General features: G+C 39.6%; 1 protein-coding gene across 3 annotated transcripts in view; it reads left to right on the top strand.

Annotated features, from left to right (window-relative positions):
- Positions 1 to 438: 438 nt before the first annotated feature.
- LOC149243563 (octanoyltransferase) overlaps positions 439 to 18408 on the top strand; it is a 106313-nt gene continuing 88343 nt past the window's right edge. The window contains exon 1 of one of the 3 annotated variants that reach the window (XM_089374565.1): positions 439 to 828. In XM_089374565.1, the coding sequence (XP_089230691.1) occupies positions 763 to 828 (66 nt within the window). In that variant the 5' untranslated portion in view covers positions 439 to 762. The remainder of the gene's footprint in view (positions 829 to 18408) is intronic. The other 2 variants (XM_089374566.1, XM_089374564.1) reach the window with 2 other exon arrangements.

The raw sequence follows: 18408 nt of genomic DNA, 5'->3' as shown, positions 1-18408 counted from the left end.
ATTTTTGGACTGTTCTGGCAATACTCTGAGTTTATTATACAACTCATATACAGGTGTATATCTACATTGACTATATGTATCTTTCTTAATATAAATCCAACATTTTTTTTCCTTTTGAAAAAAATAGTAAAATATTTTTAAATGCTATTTTTTCCTTAAGTTTTACACTTAAAAAAAGATTTACACTTTAATAGTTTTGTTTCCTCTAAACATTTGGTGAAACAATTAAAAAGATAAAATAAATTAAAAATTTAAGAATTAAAATGTATCAAGTTGGTTAAAAATATTTACCCGTAAAAGACATAAGGAAATTTCGCTGACCCATAAAACATTAACCCATAAAATAAAATAGAGAAAGGAAAGTTCTAAATAACCGCAAAGAAAGAAAAGGGAAATCTTATTAAAAATCTATATAAAAGTCATGCGATAATTCAATTTAAAACCAAAGCGGCGGTAGTTATAGTAATGGAAGTCTCCCGATACCCCATCAGTCGGCAGTTATAGTAATCGGAGTCTCCACATACCTCCATCCATTTTGGTAACCTTGGAGCTTGCCAGAGCCATGTGACCTTCCTAAACGCTGTACGAAAACGTAGAAACGGATTGAAAATCTTCAAATCTTGAACTCACTTAGCAAAGACTCTCAAGTCCCATGAACACTGCAAACGATCGGCGGAACCCATTCATATTTATTCATCAGTAGCAGCACCCAAATCTTATTTACACGCAAATTGGCTGAGATTGGATAATTGATTCTTGAACATGGAGGACGAGCAGTTCCGAAGTCTGCTAAATCTCTTCCCCGTCGTTCGATCTCGCGACTACTGCGTAATCATCTGATCCTTCAAACTTTTCTTATTTTACGTTAATTTCAATTCAAGCATCGATGGAGTTTGTGCATTATGTTACGTCCCTTGAATTGAAGATCTCTGCAACCCCACGGGAAACGGCAGAAAAATGCTGTGCGAGCTTTTGAGGCAATTGAAGCCTGATAATTTAGGAAGCTTTGGAAGCTTTTGCGTTCTCGCTGGTTAATCGGGCAAGGCGGTTGAACTCGTGACAACCTAGTCGCGCGTTAACATTGTCAACTAGGTTAAATTGCCCATAACAGTGATCTTTGGTTTTATGCATTTAACTACTTTTTTTATTCATGTTTAGGGTTATTTATATTTGCATTTACTGTTTCGTTATATCGACTCTTAATTGCATTTGGCAAATGCGTAAATGTACTGGGAAGCACATTTTAGAGAGAAATTGTGTAAATATTCTTTAAATAAATAAAATAAAGGTAAGGTGCGTCGAATCAATGAAAAGATAAACCCTGAAGGAAATCGTTTATTTGAGTGAAAAATCATTTGGAAAAAAATGTTTTGAAATATAGAATGAAAGTGACAACCCTGAAATTAGTTAGAATGTCCACAAAGTAGAGACTCAAAAGTACATCATCAAGCAGTTTAGACCAAATAAGGAATTGGAGGATACAAGGAAGAAATAATAGTAGTGTCCACAAATCGGGGACTCAGAAGTACACCATCAATCAGTGTAGACCAAATAAGGAATCGAAGGATATAAGAATGAAACAGTCGTCCACAGACCTTATAAAGTGGCTGGTTGCACTCACAAATCTCACAATCACAAGACCAAAAAGAAGATAGAGTGTCACTTTCAAATACATTATGTACAGTACAAGGGAGTCCGAAAGGCATATCTTGTCCAAGCTTAACTGCAAAAAAGAAGTAAATAAGTTATAAATAATAAAATTTTACAAGACTAGATACAAAGTGAATTAAAATGAAATTATATCAATGCCCATTGATGACCAAAATAGGGTCCTTTAGCAGTGATCTGTGGTGGCCTTGAATAGTTTCATTCGGGGCAGAACAAAAACTAGAGTTGAGACGGAAGCCAGGGCAAAAGTTTTCCTAACATCCAAGCATGAAGACCTCCTGGTAATAGAGAAGATAAGATAATAAAATAATCATGGTCCAATGATGGTTACAATAAATAGGTCAATGGGACTGAAAGGTACATTCGGTGTCAATGCATAGTGGGAGTGCAAAAGCAATGCTAACAAAAACATATAGAAATTGAAGAAGCTGGCTAAAAGCTGTATTGAGAAGGAGGCCCTTCATAGGAGTTTGCCATCTCTCCATGAGTTGGAAAACCACACAAGTGCTGCCACTAGGAAACTCAAGTCTTCCTTGCAGCTTCAAACCTAGACTAATTTGGAGGTTAGGTGGAGTGTGTTGAGGGACAATATTGATGGAACGGTGACCATTGCTTTGGGTAGTAATGGACAGGCATTTATCTCACTCAATAGTTGTGATACATTGGAAGAAAGAGTTTATCCTTGTGATTGTTGTAGAGGGACATTGGAGCACACAATGTTTGAAGGTAACCACTTCCTTGATGACCATAGCCAAGCACCTTTAATTAGGGCATTCAGAGAAGAAAGAAAGTGAGCCAGCTAAATCCCCAAAGAGGCAGTGGCATCTACCTTAGATCTCATAATAAATGAGGCAATAGCAAGTTAAGTATTCCTTTATCTCTAATCCACGTTGAGGATCATAATCCCCATCTATAATATAGATGCTAGCAAGTGAAAACAGATTACAAGTCAAACATCTTCATTAGTAATCATGAATTGTCTTCTAACCTCTTTATGAATATTGTCTAGATAGGAGTTTGTTGTCATGGTTGTGTTTTTGCAATCCTTGGTGGAATTTGGTCTACAATATACTTCAAGAAATTTGCATCTCTTTTAATACCGAAGATCAATTTTCTATTTGAATATGGTTTGAAGAAGCTATATTTTCATGCTTTTGTAGAAATTATTTTCTGTGTGGCAATAGTCTTGGAAGTTTGTTGAGAGGATCTATAGACATGATTGTGGATTGGTCCAAACTAAGGGCTCATTCATAACACCCTTTATGAATTGATTGAATTAACAATGGAAGGAGATGGTTGAAAGAGAGAAGTGATGAATAATAAGTAGATGGCATGTGTTTCTCTTGCAATAAGTGAAGTTTTTAATTGAACTACTTCGCAATAAATAGGGCTGTAGACATTTGGTCTCATATTTAATGATTGGTGAGTGATTGGCTTGAGTCTTTGAATAAATGAAAATATTGTCATCAACTGTGATAATATATTAGGCATTGAATGATGGGATATTTAATAATCTCAGTGCAAAGAGGTGTTAGTTTTATCTTGGACATGTAGGAAGTCACTTAAAAATAGGTTTTTTGGCTAAGGGACCTAGTAGGTGTGATCCATTTAATATGAAAATATTCATGACAAATATCGTCTCATGAGATGTCATTTTTGGGATTTTATGTGCAGAGTAAAGTCATTAATGCACGATTCATGTCCCATGAGCATTAGCCAAAATGACCAAATTTCTCATGATGTCGAGTAGTCCATTGAGCATTTATTGCATTGGGTGATGCTCACATGGGTGAAGAAGTGGGATTGAAACTAGTTAAATGGATTGGATGGCATTAATCATCACCTTCAAGGCTTGCACTTGGTAGCCATGACTTCTTAAGATGTCACCCATGCTAAGGCTTGATCCAGGTGGATGTTGGTGGTCACCCGCCTATCCCACATGGACCCCCAAAATTGTCTCTTTCAGTTTTTCAGTTTCCTTATAGCACAATTTACTATTTTTAGTAGTTTTTCGGGTCCTAAACTTTTGGACCCGTTTTGAGGCCCTAAACGATGTTTTTTTGGCAATCTACCGCTAATGATTTTCTAATAAAATCGCCTTTTCTGTCGTAGTCCTCAGAGAGATCTTTCTAGCCGGGTATCATGCGCATCAAACGAAGATAATATTACCAAGTCATGACTCCGGGAAGTTGGTTGTCCAACTAACCCCAACGGGGTCCATAAAATCTTGGTGTTATATCTCCTCGGGTTAGGGTTTTGGTTGTTTAGGGTTTGCTCTTATTGTTCAATAATAAAAAGGCCCTTGAGCCTCATTGTAACGTAGTTCAGAGGCATGTAGCCACCACATCTCTTCTCAGAGATAAGCTACCATCGCTGAGCTAGTCTCATTTCCATATTGTTTGTAAGCATATTTCATTATTTGATATTAATCAAAGGAAGTGTTATTTCTGCTGCATCTCTGTATTTATGGTTATATCTGTAATTTGTTGCGTTCCTGTTTAAATTCGGATCAAGGCTCCCTAGTTGTACTCTTAAGTCTTATTGACCTACTTTTGTGGTCTTTTGGCGAGCATTAATAAGATGATCTTATCTTATCTAGTTCAAGGGTGCTTAACTTTGGAGTTTTCCCTACAACAAAGTTTGTTTGGGTAAACAGGGTATTCCATATAGGACAGACACCTTCAATAACCACTCAAACAACCAAATCAAAATCACATTGCCGATATTTTTACATGGTTAAAACCCTTTGAGAGGGAAACCGTCCATGGCCCTAGGCAATGCAACCACTTGAGGTAATTTTATTAATGCAAAAGAAAATATTTTAAATAATAGAGTTCTTATAATCGATCATCTGCCATGACCCTTCATGCTCTTTAAATAGAGATCATTGACCAATTGGGTGTTAAGCCAAATCAATAGATGTTAGTATTGAGGAGAATACGAGCCTTTGGATCACTTTATGTCTAAAACATATCATGACCATTAGATTATAATGCGACTAATACATACTATAGAAACACACTAAGAAACACACTTACCTGATAGACACATTAGACCAAATTGAACTTAACTAACTCCTAAGTGTCTAAATATCCTAATATCTCCTCTGCAAAACAACTTGGGATAGGATTAAAGGATTTACAAAGGTGACACAGGAGGAGAAGGAGGCTTGGTAATTTTAGTTAACAATGGTATGTTCTATACTTAGCACAATTACTTCAATGTTCCTTTAGCAGTCCAATGACAATTTCCAATTTAGTTTTCCAATAGCAATCACATTAACCATAAATCACATTGACAATAATTGTAGATAGAACATGAATGACAAAATGCAGAAGACAAGCCAAGACAAGAGAACATCAGATTTGGCGGATGCCAAGGAAAAACCCCAAGATGGGGAAAACCTTTTGATCAATTCTTCTTATCATTATATCAAATGTTCAGCAATGAGAGAGAGTACAAAAATTCAAAATTGATTTGCCAAATCAAAGTCAAAACAACCCTGTCAAATCTGCAGTCAACTGCAGTCAAATTCAGCCCTAACCAGAAAGTCAAAGATGGTCAACACAACAACAAAACATCCCCTTTGAAGCTTGATCAAAGGTATTCAAACTCAGCCTCCTTAACTGGTCAAACAATAGTCAAATCAGTCATCCAAACAATAGTCAAACTCGGTCAATTGAAGTCAACTTTTGCGGTCAAACAGGCTTGCAGTCAATGCAAGTCAAAGTGCCCATAAATTCTCGGTTTCTGTGCCAATAGTACGACCTGCGAAAAACGAATTTTTCCCACAAGTCAAAGTGCTTGGTCAACGCTGGTCAAACCTTGCAACAATTCTGGAATTTTGACCTTGTAATCTGCTCAAAAAATTCATCCACCTTATCACATGTGTGAGGAAAAATCAACTGCCCAATGAGGTGTATGAACCAATCAAATGAGGAGAGAGAAGAATGTGTGAGTTGAGTGAGGTGCCAAATGAGGTTAGAGGTCACTTATATTTATATAAGACGTTGAGGGTGAAGTGACATGTCTCTTGGGGGCTTCATGAGCCTACATGATGATGTAGCTGACCTTGACAAATTGTACGTGTGTGGGCATAAATTCAAAAACACATTTCTGCTTGTCCAAATTTTATGAGCTTAAGGTCAATTTTGGTCCTCTCAAAAAGAGGAATTCAATGCAATCATCATCTCCATCAAATGAGCTATCCAAAGTGGAATTTGGCCATAGTTTCCAATTTTAACACTCCCTCTCAATTAGGGAGAATTCCACCTGCCAATCCATCCATCATCATCGATCATCTTGCCATCCTATCGTCATGTGCCATCTTTGTATTTCGTCTCAACTCTGCTGAACACTGATATAGATAATGAAGAAGAATTGATCGAGAGTGAGTCACAAGACCTTACCACTCTCCACTAACAAAAGTCAGTCCAGGGGTAGAACCCTAATCAGACTTGATCCCAAATCAAGTTGTTGAACACCATGCATCGTAGACATAAGGATTACGATAGTACATGATGCGTCCATCTGTAGTGCTATGGTCCCTATCTACTTTTCCCAACTCACTGGCTAGATGAGAGGTGCTTCCCATGAGTCCCAGACTACATAGGTAGGATATATAGTTGGGGCATCCACAGGAGAAGGTGAACCATTCACCCTGCTGATATGCCGTAGGAGAAGGTGAACCACTCATCCTATGTATATATCATCAATCGTAGGGGAGGGTGAACCACTCACCCTACACACATGTCAACCATCATGGGGTATCATAGGGGAAGGTAAACCACTCACCCTGTAAACAACACACCCATAGGGTAAGGTGAACCACTCACCCTATGGTCGCTCATAGCTCCAAGAAGCACCCCAAGCCTCGAGGAGCTCCTAGAGCTCAATGTCCAACTCAAGCGGGACCCTCATAGGAGGGTCCTTCCACGATTCCAAGTCTCTTTCGGAAAGCTAAGAATTTGACTTTCCCCAAGGGCTTCGTGAGGATGTCAGCAACTTGCTCATCGACCCCGATGTGTTGGAGCCTTATTGCTCCCTGTTGTATCATATCCTGGATAAAATGGTACATGATATCACTGTGCTTGAAGCAATTGTGGAACACAAGATTCTCTGAAAGACGAATCCCACTTTGGTTGTCACAATAGATCACGGTGGTATCCAACATGTGCTCAAATAGCTCATTGAGGAGTTGCCTCAACCAAATAGCTTCACAACATGCCATACTAGTTGCAATATTTTCGGCCTTGGTGGTGCTTAGAGCAACTTATTTTTGCTTCCTGCTCATCCAAGAAATTGAAGTAGACCTCGATGAGAAGCAACATCCTGACGTGCTCTTTCGATCCACCACACTGCCATCCCAGTCAGCATCAATATATCCATGTAGCCTCTAATTCCTGGCAGTGCATCTCAGCCCATAGTTGATTGTGCCACGGGGATATCTTAAGAGATTCTTAGCATCAATCAATGTATGTGATGAGGCTCAACCATAAATTAACTCAACGTATTCACAGTGAAGCATATGTCTAGACGAGAGTTTACCAAGAACATCAGGGCCCCCACAAGTTGTCGATATTCGGAAGGGTTTGCCAATTCGGGCCCAACAACGCTTCCACATAGCTTCTTGAAATTGAGTTCCATCGGAGTAGACACAAATTTGCAATCCACCATCCCACATCTCTCTAGTAGCTTCACAATGTATTTTCCTTGAGAAAGGAAAATCTCACCTGCCTTTTGCCAGACCTCTAGGCCTAGGAAGTAGTGCATCAGTCCTAGGTCCTTCATCTCGAACTTGGAAGTCAACTCCCTCTTGCATTGATAAATGAGAGGGTTTGCACCAGTCAGAAAGAGATCATCAACATAAAGGACCAAAATGAGAGGCATGTCCTTTTCAACCTTGAAGTATAGGTTAGGATCAACATAGCTCCTTGTAAATCCCAACTTCATAAGATAACTGTTAATCCTCTCATACCAAGCTAATCCTCTCATACCAAACCCTAGGGGCTTGCTTCAGCCTTCAACCCATAGAGGGCTTTCTTTAAATTGCATACATGTGTCCTTCGATCTTGTACTTCGAATCCCTGAGGTTGTTCCAATTAGACTTCCTCCTTGAGTGAACCATACAAGAAAGTAGTCTTAACATCCATTTGATGTAGGTTCCATCCTTAAGTGGCAACGAGAGCAATAATAGATCGAATAGTGGTATATAGAGAGAAGCCTCAAGCAACGAACCTAACCTTATATTTTTCAGCACTCCCATCAACTCCATGTTTGATTTTGTAAAGCCATTTAGAGGTGACCAAGGACTTGTCCTTGGGTCTAGGCACCACGTCCCAAACATCATGCTTCATGATTGATTCATATTCCTCATTCATCGCATCCTTCCATACTTGGTGCTTTACAGCTTCTTCGAACGTGCATGGTTCAACTTGAACGATAGTACTCATAGCAGTGAAATACTTTTGGTACCTGTTCGACTTCTTACTTTCGTGAAATGTCCCCCTTGGAGCAGTATGTCTTTCAGCATCTTTGAGCCATAGAGGTTGTTTCCTAGAGGTAGAGGGATCACTCAGAGTTGGATTAATAAGATCCATTGGACCATTAATACCGGGCATAGGCTCATTCGTCTGAGGTTCATCTTGTTTTTCCCCAACATCATCATTTTCCTTCCTTGGAATGGGAAGATCTCTAGCTTTCCCAAGGGTAGCATCTTCATCAAAGGTGACACCACAACTTACTTTCACAACTCTTTGACTAGGCACATAGATTCTATATGCCTTTGAATTTTCACTGTAGCCAATGAATATAGCTTTCTTCCCAGATACTTCCAACTTGTTTCTTTTCTCTTTAGGCACATGAAAATACATGGGACAACCAAATATTCTAAGATGATAAACATCAAGTTTCTTACCAGTGGAGAAACCACTCCATCTTGCACCAATTTTTATATGTAATGATACTTGTTGTTTATGTGCTTCGTCTTTGCATGGAATATGGGGTCTTCAGACAACCTTATGCAACTTGTGTTGTCACAATGTATAATTGTAGGGTCCAACAGTCGATTAAATAAATCTTAACCAAACAACTTCTCTACCAACTTCACATGTTGCAATGTATTCAGCTTCAACACTACTTAATGCAACTGATTCTTGCTTTCTACTCATCCATGAGATCGGAGAGGATCCCAAGCTAAAACATCCTCGGTAGTGCTTCTTCCATCTATCTCACTGCCTCCCCAATTTGAATTAGTATATCCCATTAGTTGGATATTTTTCTTTCCATCACACTTTAGGCAGTAATGTATTGTCTCTCGCAGATATCTCAATATGTTTGTCTACTATCCAATGGTTATGTCTAGGCTCCATTTGGAACTGATTGAGAATATTCATTGCAAAGCAAATATCTGGATATGTGTTCACAAGATACATCAGAGAGCCAACCAATTGTTTATAACTTGTGGGCTCCACAGGGCTTGAATTTGAACTTCTTAACCCTCTTCAAATTTGTGACGATGGGGGTTGTCATAGGTTTGAAGTCCATCATGCCTAACTTTTCTAGCATCTTAATTACATACTTTCCTTGACCTAGATATATTTCGCTCGATTTTTGCCAAACTTCCAACCCTAAGTAATAATGCATAAACCCTAGATACTTCATATCGAATTCTGTTGCCAATTGTTTCTTGCATTCTTGAATATGACTTTCCACACCTATTATGAGAAGGTTATCCACATATAGAAAGATGATCACTGGTTCATCCTTCACTACTTTGATATAAAGATTTGGATTTGCAGAACTATTTGAAAAACCCATTCTTTGTAGATATGTGTCCATCCTAGCATACCAAGGCCTTATGGCTTGTTTAAGGTCATAAAGTGCCTTCTTTAGCTTGCAAACATGAGTTTCTATATTATGTACTTCAAATCCCAAGGGTTGTTCACTATATACTTCTTCATCAATGGTACCATTTAGGAAGGCTATCGTGACATCCATTTGATGGATGTTCCATCCCATAGTTGCTACCAAAGAGACCAACGATCTTATAGTTGTGTGCCTTGCTGTAGGTGCAAATGTTTCTTCATAATCGATGCATTCTTGTTGAGAGAAACCCCTAGCCACAAACTTAGCTTTGTACTTGTCAATGCTTCCATTCGCTGCATGCTTAACCTTGTAGAGCCTTTTTGAAGTTATGATAGATTTGTCATTCGACCTAGGAATGATTTCCCAAACTCCATTTTCCATTATAGACTGATATTCTTCTTTCATGGCATCTTTCCATTCTTGATGTTTGACAACTTCTTCAAAAGAGGGTGGTTCTGGTTCAATCATTTTTTTTTAATATAGGATGCCTTCCTTGAATATCTTTTAGGCTTTTTACTTTCCTTGAATGTTCCTTTAGCTACAACATGTCCTTCTGCTTCTTGAAGAGTTGATGTTAACCAAGTGGGTCTCTTACGAGTTTCAGGGATTATGACTTGTTGCACAGGTTCACTGGGACCTTCTTCTTCATGATTAGGTATAGTATCTTCTTCTTCCCTTCGACATTCTTCAAATATAGGTAGTTCTTCATCATCATAATCAATTGGGAGATCTTTAGACTTCTTGTAGGCAATTTTTTCATCAAAAATCATATCTCTACTTCAATTCAATGACCTCCCTTGATGTAGATCCTATATGAATTTGACGAGGTACTGTAGCCAACAAATATTCCCTTCATGCTTGTAGGATCCAATTTCTTCCTTTTATCTTTTGGAATATGAATGTAGACAGGGCAACCAAATATTTGAAGATGATCTACACTAGGTTTTCTTTCGGTAAATGCTTCTTTAGGAGTCATGTTGTCAAGTATCTTATGAGGACTTCGATTTTGAATATAGACAACTGTTTTGGATGCTTCACCCCACATGAATTGAGGTAAGTCTTGATCATGTAACATAGCTCTAATGCATTCTTCAATTGTACGATTCTTCCTTTCTGCTACTCCATTTTGTTCTGGATTATATGGAACTATCAACTCCCTCTTAATTCCAACCTCCTTATAGAAAGCTATGAGTTCTTTTGATGTGTATTCCCCTCCATTATCAAATCTTAGCACTTTTATCTTCCTTTCTGTAAGATTCTTCGCTTTTTCTTCGAATTCTTGAAAATTTTCAAATACTTCATCCTTGGACTTAAATAAATAAACACTTTTACTGTCCTTTCTATAAGATTCTCTACTTTTGCTTTGAATTCTTGAAAATTTTCAAATACTTCATCCTTGAACTTAAATAAATAAATCCAAGTCTTTCTTGAGTGGTCATCAATGAAAGTCACATAGTACAGATGACCTCCAAGAGATTTTGTAGCCATAGGACCACAAACATCAGAGTGAATGAGATCCAAGATTTCCTTAGATCTTGAAGCACTGCTTCCAAAGGGTTTCTTTACATTTTTACCTAGTGCACATCCCTTACAAATTCCTTCATGCTCTTCCTTCAGTTCAGGGATGCCATTTACCATAGAGTTTAAGGATGGTAAGATTTTGTAATGAAGGTGTCCAAACCTTTTATGCCAAAGTTCACATGGATTGATTTCAAGGTGAACCAATGCTTGAGAGAGAGGTGTAAGTAATCTATAAATCCTTCCCTCATGAATCCCAATGATTTTTGCATTATTAATGCTAGAGCCCTTATCCCATACCATAACTTTTCCATCTACAAAAGCAATTCTATCTCCTTTATCTTCTAGGCAAGAAATAGAAAGTAAATTTTTCTTCAAACCTGGGACATATAGGATGTTGTTGAGATGTATGTTCCCTCCATCTTCCAGCTGCAACGTGGTTGATCCAATTCCTTTGACTGCATAGTTTTTCTTGTCTCCAAGCTCGACTGAATGAGAAGATATTCCTTTTGATAGGGTCTTTAGTTGTCCATGTTCACCTGTCATATGTCTAGAAGCTCCACTATCAATTACCCATATGTTGTCATCTTCAAAAGTACCTGTAAGTGCTGAGAATAATCCTTTGTTCTTTGTAGTGGAGGTCTTGGTCATATAGTTCTTGATAGATAATAAGAAATCCCCAAATGCTTTGATGCCTAGCTTGAGATGTGTTGTCATCATGGAGAACTGCTTCAATGAGAACTTCTTCAAGGATGTAGTGATCTTCATTATGCCCTTTGTCAACCTTAGCTCTAATACCATGTTGAGAAATCAATAGGGCTACAATTGAAGTGATTTCTCTTAGACTTGATAATTGCTTGTGATATTCTTTTACTTTTCTTTATTATTAGCTTCTTCTTCTCTTATTATTATGTTTTTCTTATCATCAAACAACTACCAAAACATGAAGATCAATAGTACACAAGGACACAAGATGTAGGCTACTAACCAGGGCCAAAACCTCTCCTAGAGAGGAAAACCCACAAAAATCTCTTCTCTTCTTATAGATTCTTCAAATGACAAATTCCAAGACCTTTAGACCAAGACCAAGACCCTTCCAAGACCAAGTCAAACCTTTTGGAGGATGTGCTTCTTCTTACCAAGTCAAATCTCTTCCAAGTGAAGAACTTCGACCCCCAGCTTCAGATTTCGGCCCTCACTATAGGTTTGAAATTTTCAGCTCCCTGCAACAAGTTGCAACTTCACATGTGTGAGTGAATTAGGGTTCTTTAGGCTTCCTCCTTCCTTCGCTTGGGCTTTGTCCTTTTCAAAGGCTTGTAGGTGACCAAATTGACTTCCTTTTCTCAAATTTCTACTCTTCTTGAAGACTTTGACCTTGTAGCTGCAGAAACCCTAGCCTTATTCGCACGTGTGAGAGAGAGTGAGTGTAAAAATCAGAAATTTTGTCTTCCTTCTTCCTTCTAGACCTTCGCTTGCCTTTTTCCTTCTTGTTCTTGCTTCCTTGATGAGTGAGTGATTGATGCTTCAAATGAGGTCGAATGGTCTCTTATATATAGCCCTTCCAAGAGGACAAATTGCCCTAATTAGGCCGACTTCTCCACTACCAGGCCGACTTGGTCTTGAGAGGTAATTTGACACTTTTGACTTAAAAATAATTCTTTTGACATGTTACAAAATGCCCAATGGGGTCTTTTACATATGACAATGACTCTTTGACTTCTTGACTCTATGAAAAAACCTAGAAGCACTCAATGGGTGCTTTGACCTAAAACAAAAATAATCTTGAGCATGAAATCCATGCTAAAAATAATAATAATAATAGTTTTCTTTTCTTTTTAAAGTATATAAGAATCAAGAGTACACTACATATTATGAAGACCGAACCTAGTTACATATTTCAACAATCCTATCTCCTTGTCCTTATGAAGATATTAATTTTTGAAGATAGTGTATGACAATATTGTTTAAACTTGCTAGCCGACTTATGCAGGCTCACTAGGACTTGACAACTGTTCATTAGACATGACTGTGCAGATCATCAAACAACTATAAATATAAGGAGTTTATTCAGCCAAAGTGACAAGAGCTTGGTTCAGATTAGCAAGACAAAGTACTGAGTTTAGTTCACAACTCGTGAACTACCAAGAAAGAGGACTCACTTACCTGTAGCCTATTCTTCTTGTAGCAGATCTTCTTTTGCAAATTTATGGGCTAGTCTTTTATTGAGAACATCAGGTCTGCAACTGTTTTTTGTGCAAACTTATGATTCTGGTACATTTGAAGGTGCAGATAATAGCCTCTACATGAGCAAATCTCGGCCTTATTGCAGAAGCAGACCTCAACAAATGAGGGTCTCTACAGGAGCACCAAAACTATTGCAATTTTGGACTACTATCGCAGACCAACAGGTGGTTGTGAAGACTATTCTGTCAGATTTGTGCTGACATGTTCTATTATGCGGACGTGTAGTGACATAACCTTGGACCTGTGGAGAGTCGTTAGACTACAAAACTGTGTGGAACCTTAGTTGCAGACTTGTGAAAGTATTTTATTACTGTGCAAACTTGTAGAGAAGCTTTCTTTTCAGTTCAGAGACTTGAAGAAACAGATACCTTTTATCTAGCAGACCTGTGGTTGCTTATTATTGTTGCAAAGCAGTTTTGAGAAGCTCGTATTGATATGGCTCATCATTGCAGACAAAAGCTTGTAACTCTTGAAGATTTGTGATGGCTCTTGAAGACTTGCGAAGCTCGTACATCTTGGTTGTCCTTGCAGACAGTTATTGAGGTAGTTTGGTAATTTTCTTTTATCATTAAAATTTTGGGATTGGCGTCCTAGTTGAAGCTTGTATTTGGGTAAAGGATTGGTGTCCTCAAGTTTGGAGCCTTGAAAACTTTTTGAAGCTTGTATTTGGTTGAAGGATTGGAGTCCTCAAGGTTGGAGCCTTGGAACATCTTTGTACAAGTTGGAGCTTGTTGCTATTGTAAAAGAGGATTGGTGTCGTCAATTTCTTATTAATAAAATCACTTTTATTTTTGTTCTGGTTCAATTTGTGAAAAAGAAGTCTTAGCTGGTATGAATAACAATTGTAAAAAATACTAATTCACCCCCCTGGTCTCAGTCTTTCAACAATTGGTATTAGAGCCAGCTTCTTCATAATCAGCCTAACCACTGGAAGAAGGATTTTGAGTCACTATGGCCAGTAAGGATGCGGGAAAGGTCCCTCAATTTGATGGAACAAATTTTGCTTTCTGGAAAATTAGGATGAAATTCTACTTGATGTCTCTTGGACCGGAAGTATGGCAATTGGTCATAGATGGATATAAAACTCCATCTCCTCTACCAACAAATTAGGATGGGAGGAAAGCTTATATAGCAAATGCCAAAGCCTTAAATGTTGAAATTTGGTACTGGAGGACAGGTGGTTCCTTAGGCTTTGATCTTTGGCCTAGGGAAAAGTGTCCAAAAGAATTTAATTTTTCTCCTAAAGTGACTTTATAATTTTATAAAGTTAAATCTAATTTAAAAGTGACTTTAAGTGATAAAGTTACTAAGTCTAATTTTAAAGTGACTTTTATAAAGTCAATGAAAAATTAGAAAGGAAAAGTGACTTTGGAAATAAATGACTAAGTGGGTCTTTATTAAAGTGGGGTGAATTAAAAAATAAAAAGTGAGATTTAAATGAGCATTTAATCTCAGTCTTAGATCTCAATCTATTTCAGCCATTGGATTTAGGGATCACCCAAAAGTCACTTGGGGTTAGATTAAAGGAGGAAAATGAGGAAAAGGTCATTCATTCTTTCATGAGCAGATTGGGAGAAGGAGAGCAAGAGAGCAAGAGAGATTTCTGAGCAGGGAAAAGGAGACAGCAGCTTGGCACACATTCCAAGGCAGCAGTTGAGCAGATTTGTATAGCTGGTTCAACACACAGTGAAAGGCAGATTTAGGCACGATTTTCGAGGAGTGGTTTGCCCAAAAATCGAGGAGCAGTTTGCTGATTTTTCTGCACGCAAAACGAGGGTCGTACAATGCATTTATTGCAGTCAGTATAGCGCATTTAATGCTGGCCGTACAAAAGCATTTAATGCTGAAAGTGGGCACGAAAATCGAGGAGGCCGTACAACATTTATTGCTGTCCTGTTTGCTGTAATTTCCAGATTGCTGTGAGGCACGGGAAAAGAGATAAGTTGTAAATTTGCTCGCTGATTTTTTGCTGAATATTTCTCACTGTAAAAAGGCATTTTCAGAAATAAAGAAGAGCTCTCGAATTGGTTTTCCCCAAGAGTTGTAGGGGGTTTTTCTAGGGTCAAGTTGACCAAAAATCTCAGTGTTTAAATGTGTTTTAATGGCTGTTTATTACTGCTGATTTTTATTTCTGCAATTTTCAGCATTCTATAAAATTTCCAGAATTTGTGTTTTCAGCAAATTTATTTTTTTCCAGCTTGTTAAATGTATGGTTATGGGAAAGGGCATTTAACTATATGGGAGAAATAAGGAGAAACTGAAAACCGGGGTGGGAAATGAGAAATTTCTACATGGTATCAGAACTTGAGTGCTGAAGGGCAGTTTGGGACAGCAAAAGGAAAAATTACAGCGGCTGATTTTTCACTCAGAAAATTCTAGCAAGCTGATTTTTTCATAAATAGTAGTTTTATCTTTACTACAGCAGTGCTATTTTTCAGTTTTAGGACAGCAGGATGTCATTGGGATTGAGGGTGGAGGATAGGCTGGATGGGCATACAAATTACAACGTTTGGAAGGAGAGAATGCAGAGTATCTTTGAGGAGGGAGAAGTCTGGGATATCATGGTGCATACCACACAGAACCCTGTTGTTGTGCCTACTGATGCTATTCAGTTGGCTGAGTATAATAAGAAGAATAATAACGGTAAGAGGCTGATTATAGACGGAATCAAAGACCATTGCATGCCTCATGTGAGAGGAAAGAGCAATGCCCATGAGATGTGGACAACATTGTCCAATCTCTACCAGAGTACCAATGAGAACCGGAAGATGGTTCTGAAGGAGAAGCTGAAGAACATTAAGATGGGTAATGACAGTGCAGCTGGATATCTCACAAAGATTACTAATGTGAGAGATGAGTTGGCAACAATTGAAGAGGCCATTCCACCCACTGAGTTGGTGCGGATTGCAGTGAATGGCCTCCCCCGTTCATGGTTGAACTTTGCTGATGGGGTTTGTGCACGTGAGACCCTTCCCACATGGGAGAGGTTTTGGGATGATTGCATTCAGACAAAGATCAGGAAAGGTTAGCTTGGGGCAGCCAAGCCAGTTGAGCAGGATGAGGATGTAGCACTGGTGGCAGGAGGCAAGAAAGGCAAAGGGAAGAAGCAGGCTTCCACAAGCAGTGGTGGGGGCAAAGACAAAGGTAAAGGTAAACAAGGGAACACACAGAAAGACTATTCCAAGGTGAAGTGTTGGAATTGTCAAAAGATGGGACACTATGCAGTTGTGTGTCCGGAGAAGAAGAAGAAGAAGGGGAAGAACCAGGACGTGGCAGCTTCAGCAGAGATTGAGGACTTTGCAGGTCGTTTTGACCGGGAGTTTGCGTTCACTACGTGTGAGTCCTCTAGTGCAGGATCACCTGCCACACAGGTTCAGAGGGAGCATGCTTTTCCCTCGATTAGCGGAGCATCTTCAGGTATCTGGTATGTGGATAGTGGGGCTTCACGTCATATGACAGGAGTCTGTGAGTACTTCTCAGAGCTTTCAGAGAGTGGCACTGATATTGAGGTAGTACTCGGTGATGACAGAGTTGTTAGAGTAGTCGGGGTGGGGACACTGACATTTCAGAGGGAGTCCAAACCTCCCTTGAAAGTGCCAGATGTTCTTTATGTGCCAGGGATGAGGAAGAACCTCATATCCGTCTCAGCTTTGGAGGACAGAGGATATGAGGTACTGTTCAGGGGAGGACAGGTGTTGATGTATCCCAGGGGCACTCCAGCTGATTCAGCTAGAGTGATAGGTGTACGCCATGCAAAGGTGTACAAGTTTGCATTCCAGCCCCTTTTGGCATTGAGCAGTAGTGTCGACAGCAGAGCTAGCAGTTCTGAGCTGTGTGAGATTTGGCACCGCAGGATGGGACATATGTATCATGGAGCCTTGAGGACATTGCCGGAGATCACTACAGGTGTGCCAGATTTCAGTACTGATCACTTTGATACTTGCAGAGGTTGTGCGATGGGCAAGTTTGCCAAATCCCCTTTTCCCAGCAATGACAGCAGAGCGACTGGGATACTTGATTTGATTCATTCTGATGTGAGCGGTCGGATGTCTCATGTTTCCTTGAGTGGATATGCGTACTATGTTTTATTCATTGATGATCACTCCAGGAGGACCTGGATTTATTTCTTGAAGACCAAGAGTGAGGTCTTCAAGCGGTTTCAGGAGTTCAGAGCTCTTGTGGAGACACAGACAGGTTGAAAGATCAAGTCCCTGAGGTCAGACAATGGAGGAGAGTACACTCTTGGAGAGTTTGTTGACTATTGTGCGGAGGCAGGCATTAGGAGGGAGTTCACTGTTCCTTACAACCCCCAGCAGAACGGGGTTGCGGAGAGGAAGAACAGATCCATCATAGGGGCTACCAAAGCCATGTTACATGATCAGGGGTTGCCATTGTTCTTGTGGGCAGAGGCCTGCAACACAGCTGTTTATTTGCAGAACATGAGTTCGCATCGTGCCTTGGGGCACATGACTCCGGAGGAGGCTTTCTCTGGGAAGAAGCTTGATATTGGTCATCTTCATATCTTTGGATGCATTACATACTCCTATATACCCAAGGAGAAGAGGACCAAACTAGAGCCCACCGCAGAGAAGGGTATCTTTGTGGGCTACAGTGAGACCTCAAAGGCCTTTCGGATTTACATTCCTGCACAGAGGAGAGTTGTTGTCAGACAGGATGTGAAGTTCGAGGAGGATAAGGCCTTTGGGAGGTCACGGGAGTTAGAGTATCTGGATCAGCCAGACCCTCAGCAGCAGTTGAGTCAGTCGCAGGGATCCAGTGGGCAGGGATCATGAGGATCAGGAGGTACATCTATGAGGATGTTAGGTCCGTTAGTGAGCAGTGGCTCACCGAGCCAGAGGGGTGGTGCTCCAGGCAGCATGCAGAGCAGTTCACTAGGGAGTCCACTGATGGACAGTTCACACGGTACCTCAGCTTCTACAGGTTCAGGTGCAGGCAGGAGGACAGCACACAGACAGTCAGGAATTCAGGCTCCTGATGATGATGAGGAGGAGGAGTTTCATTCTCCGGTGGGAGAAGTGCGCTCAGGGAAGAGGAAGCCCAAGTGGCTTCAGGACACCTTGAGAGATGCCACATCTGTTGCTGAGCCGAAGA

The sequence above is a fragment of the Pinus tabuliformis genome, chromosome 8 (genome assembly GCF_031772625.1).
Source record: "Pinus tabuliformis cultivar Carrire ecotype Pingquan chromosome 8, CPIR1, whole genome shotgun sequence".
Lineage (NCBI taxonomy): Eukaryota > Viridiplantae > Streptophyta > Pinopsida > Pinales > Pinaceae > Pinus > Pinus tabuliformis.
The sequence above is the reverse complement of the archived record's forward strand: the minus strand, read 5'-3'. Positions and strand labels throughout refer to the sequence as shown.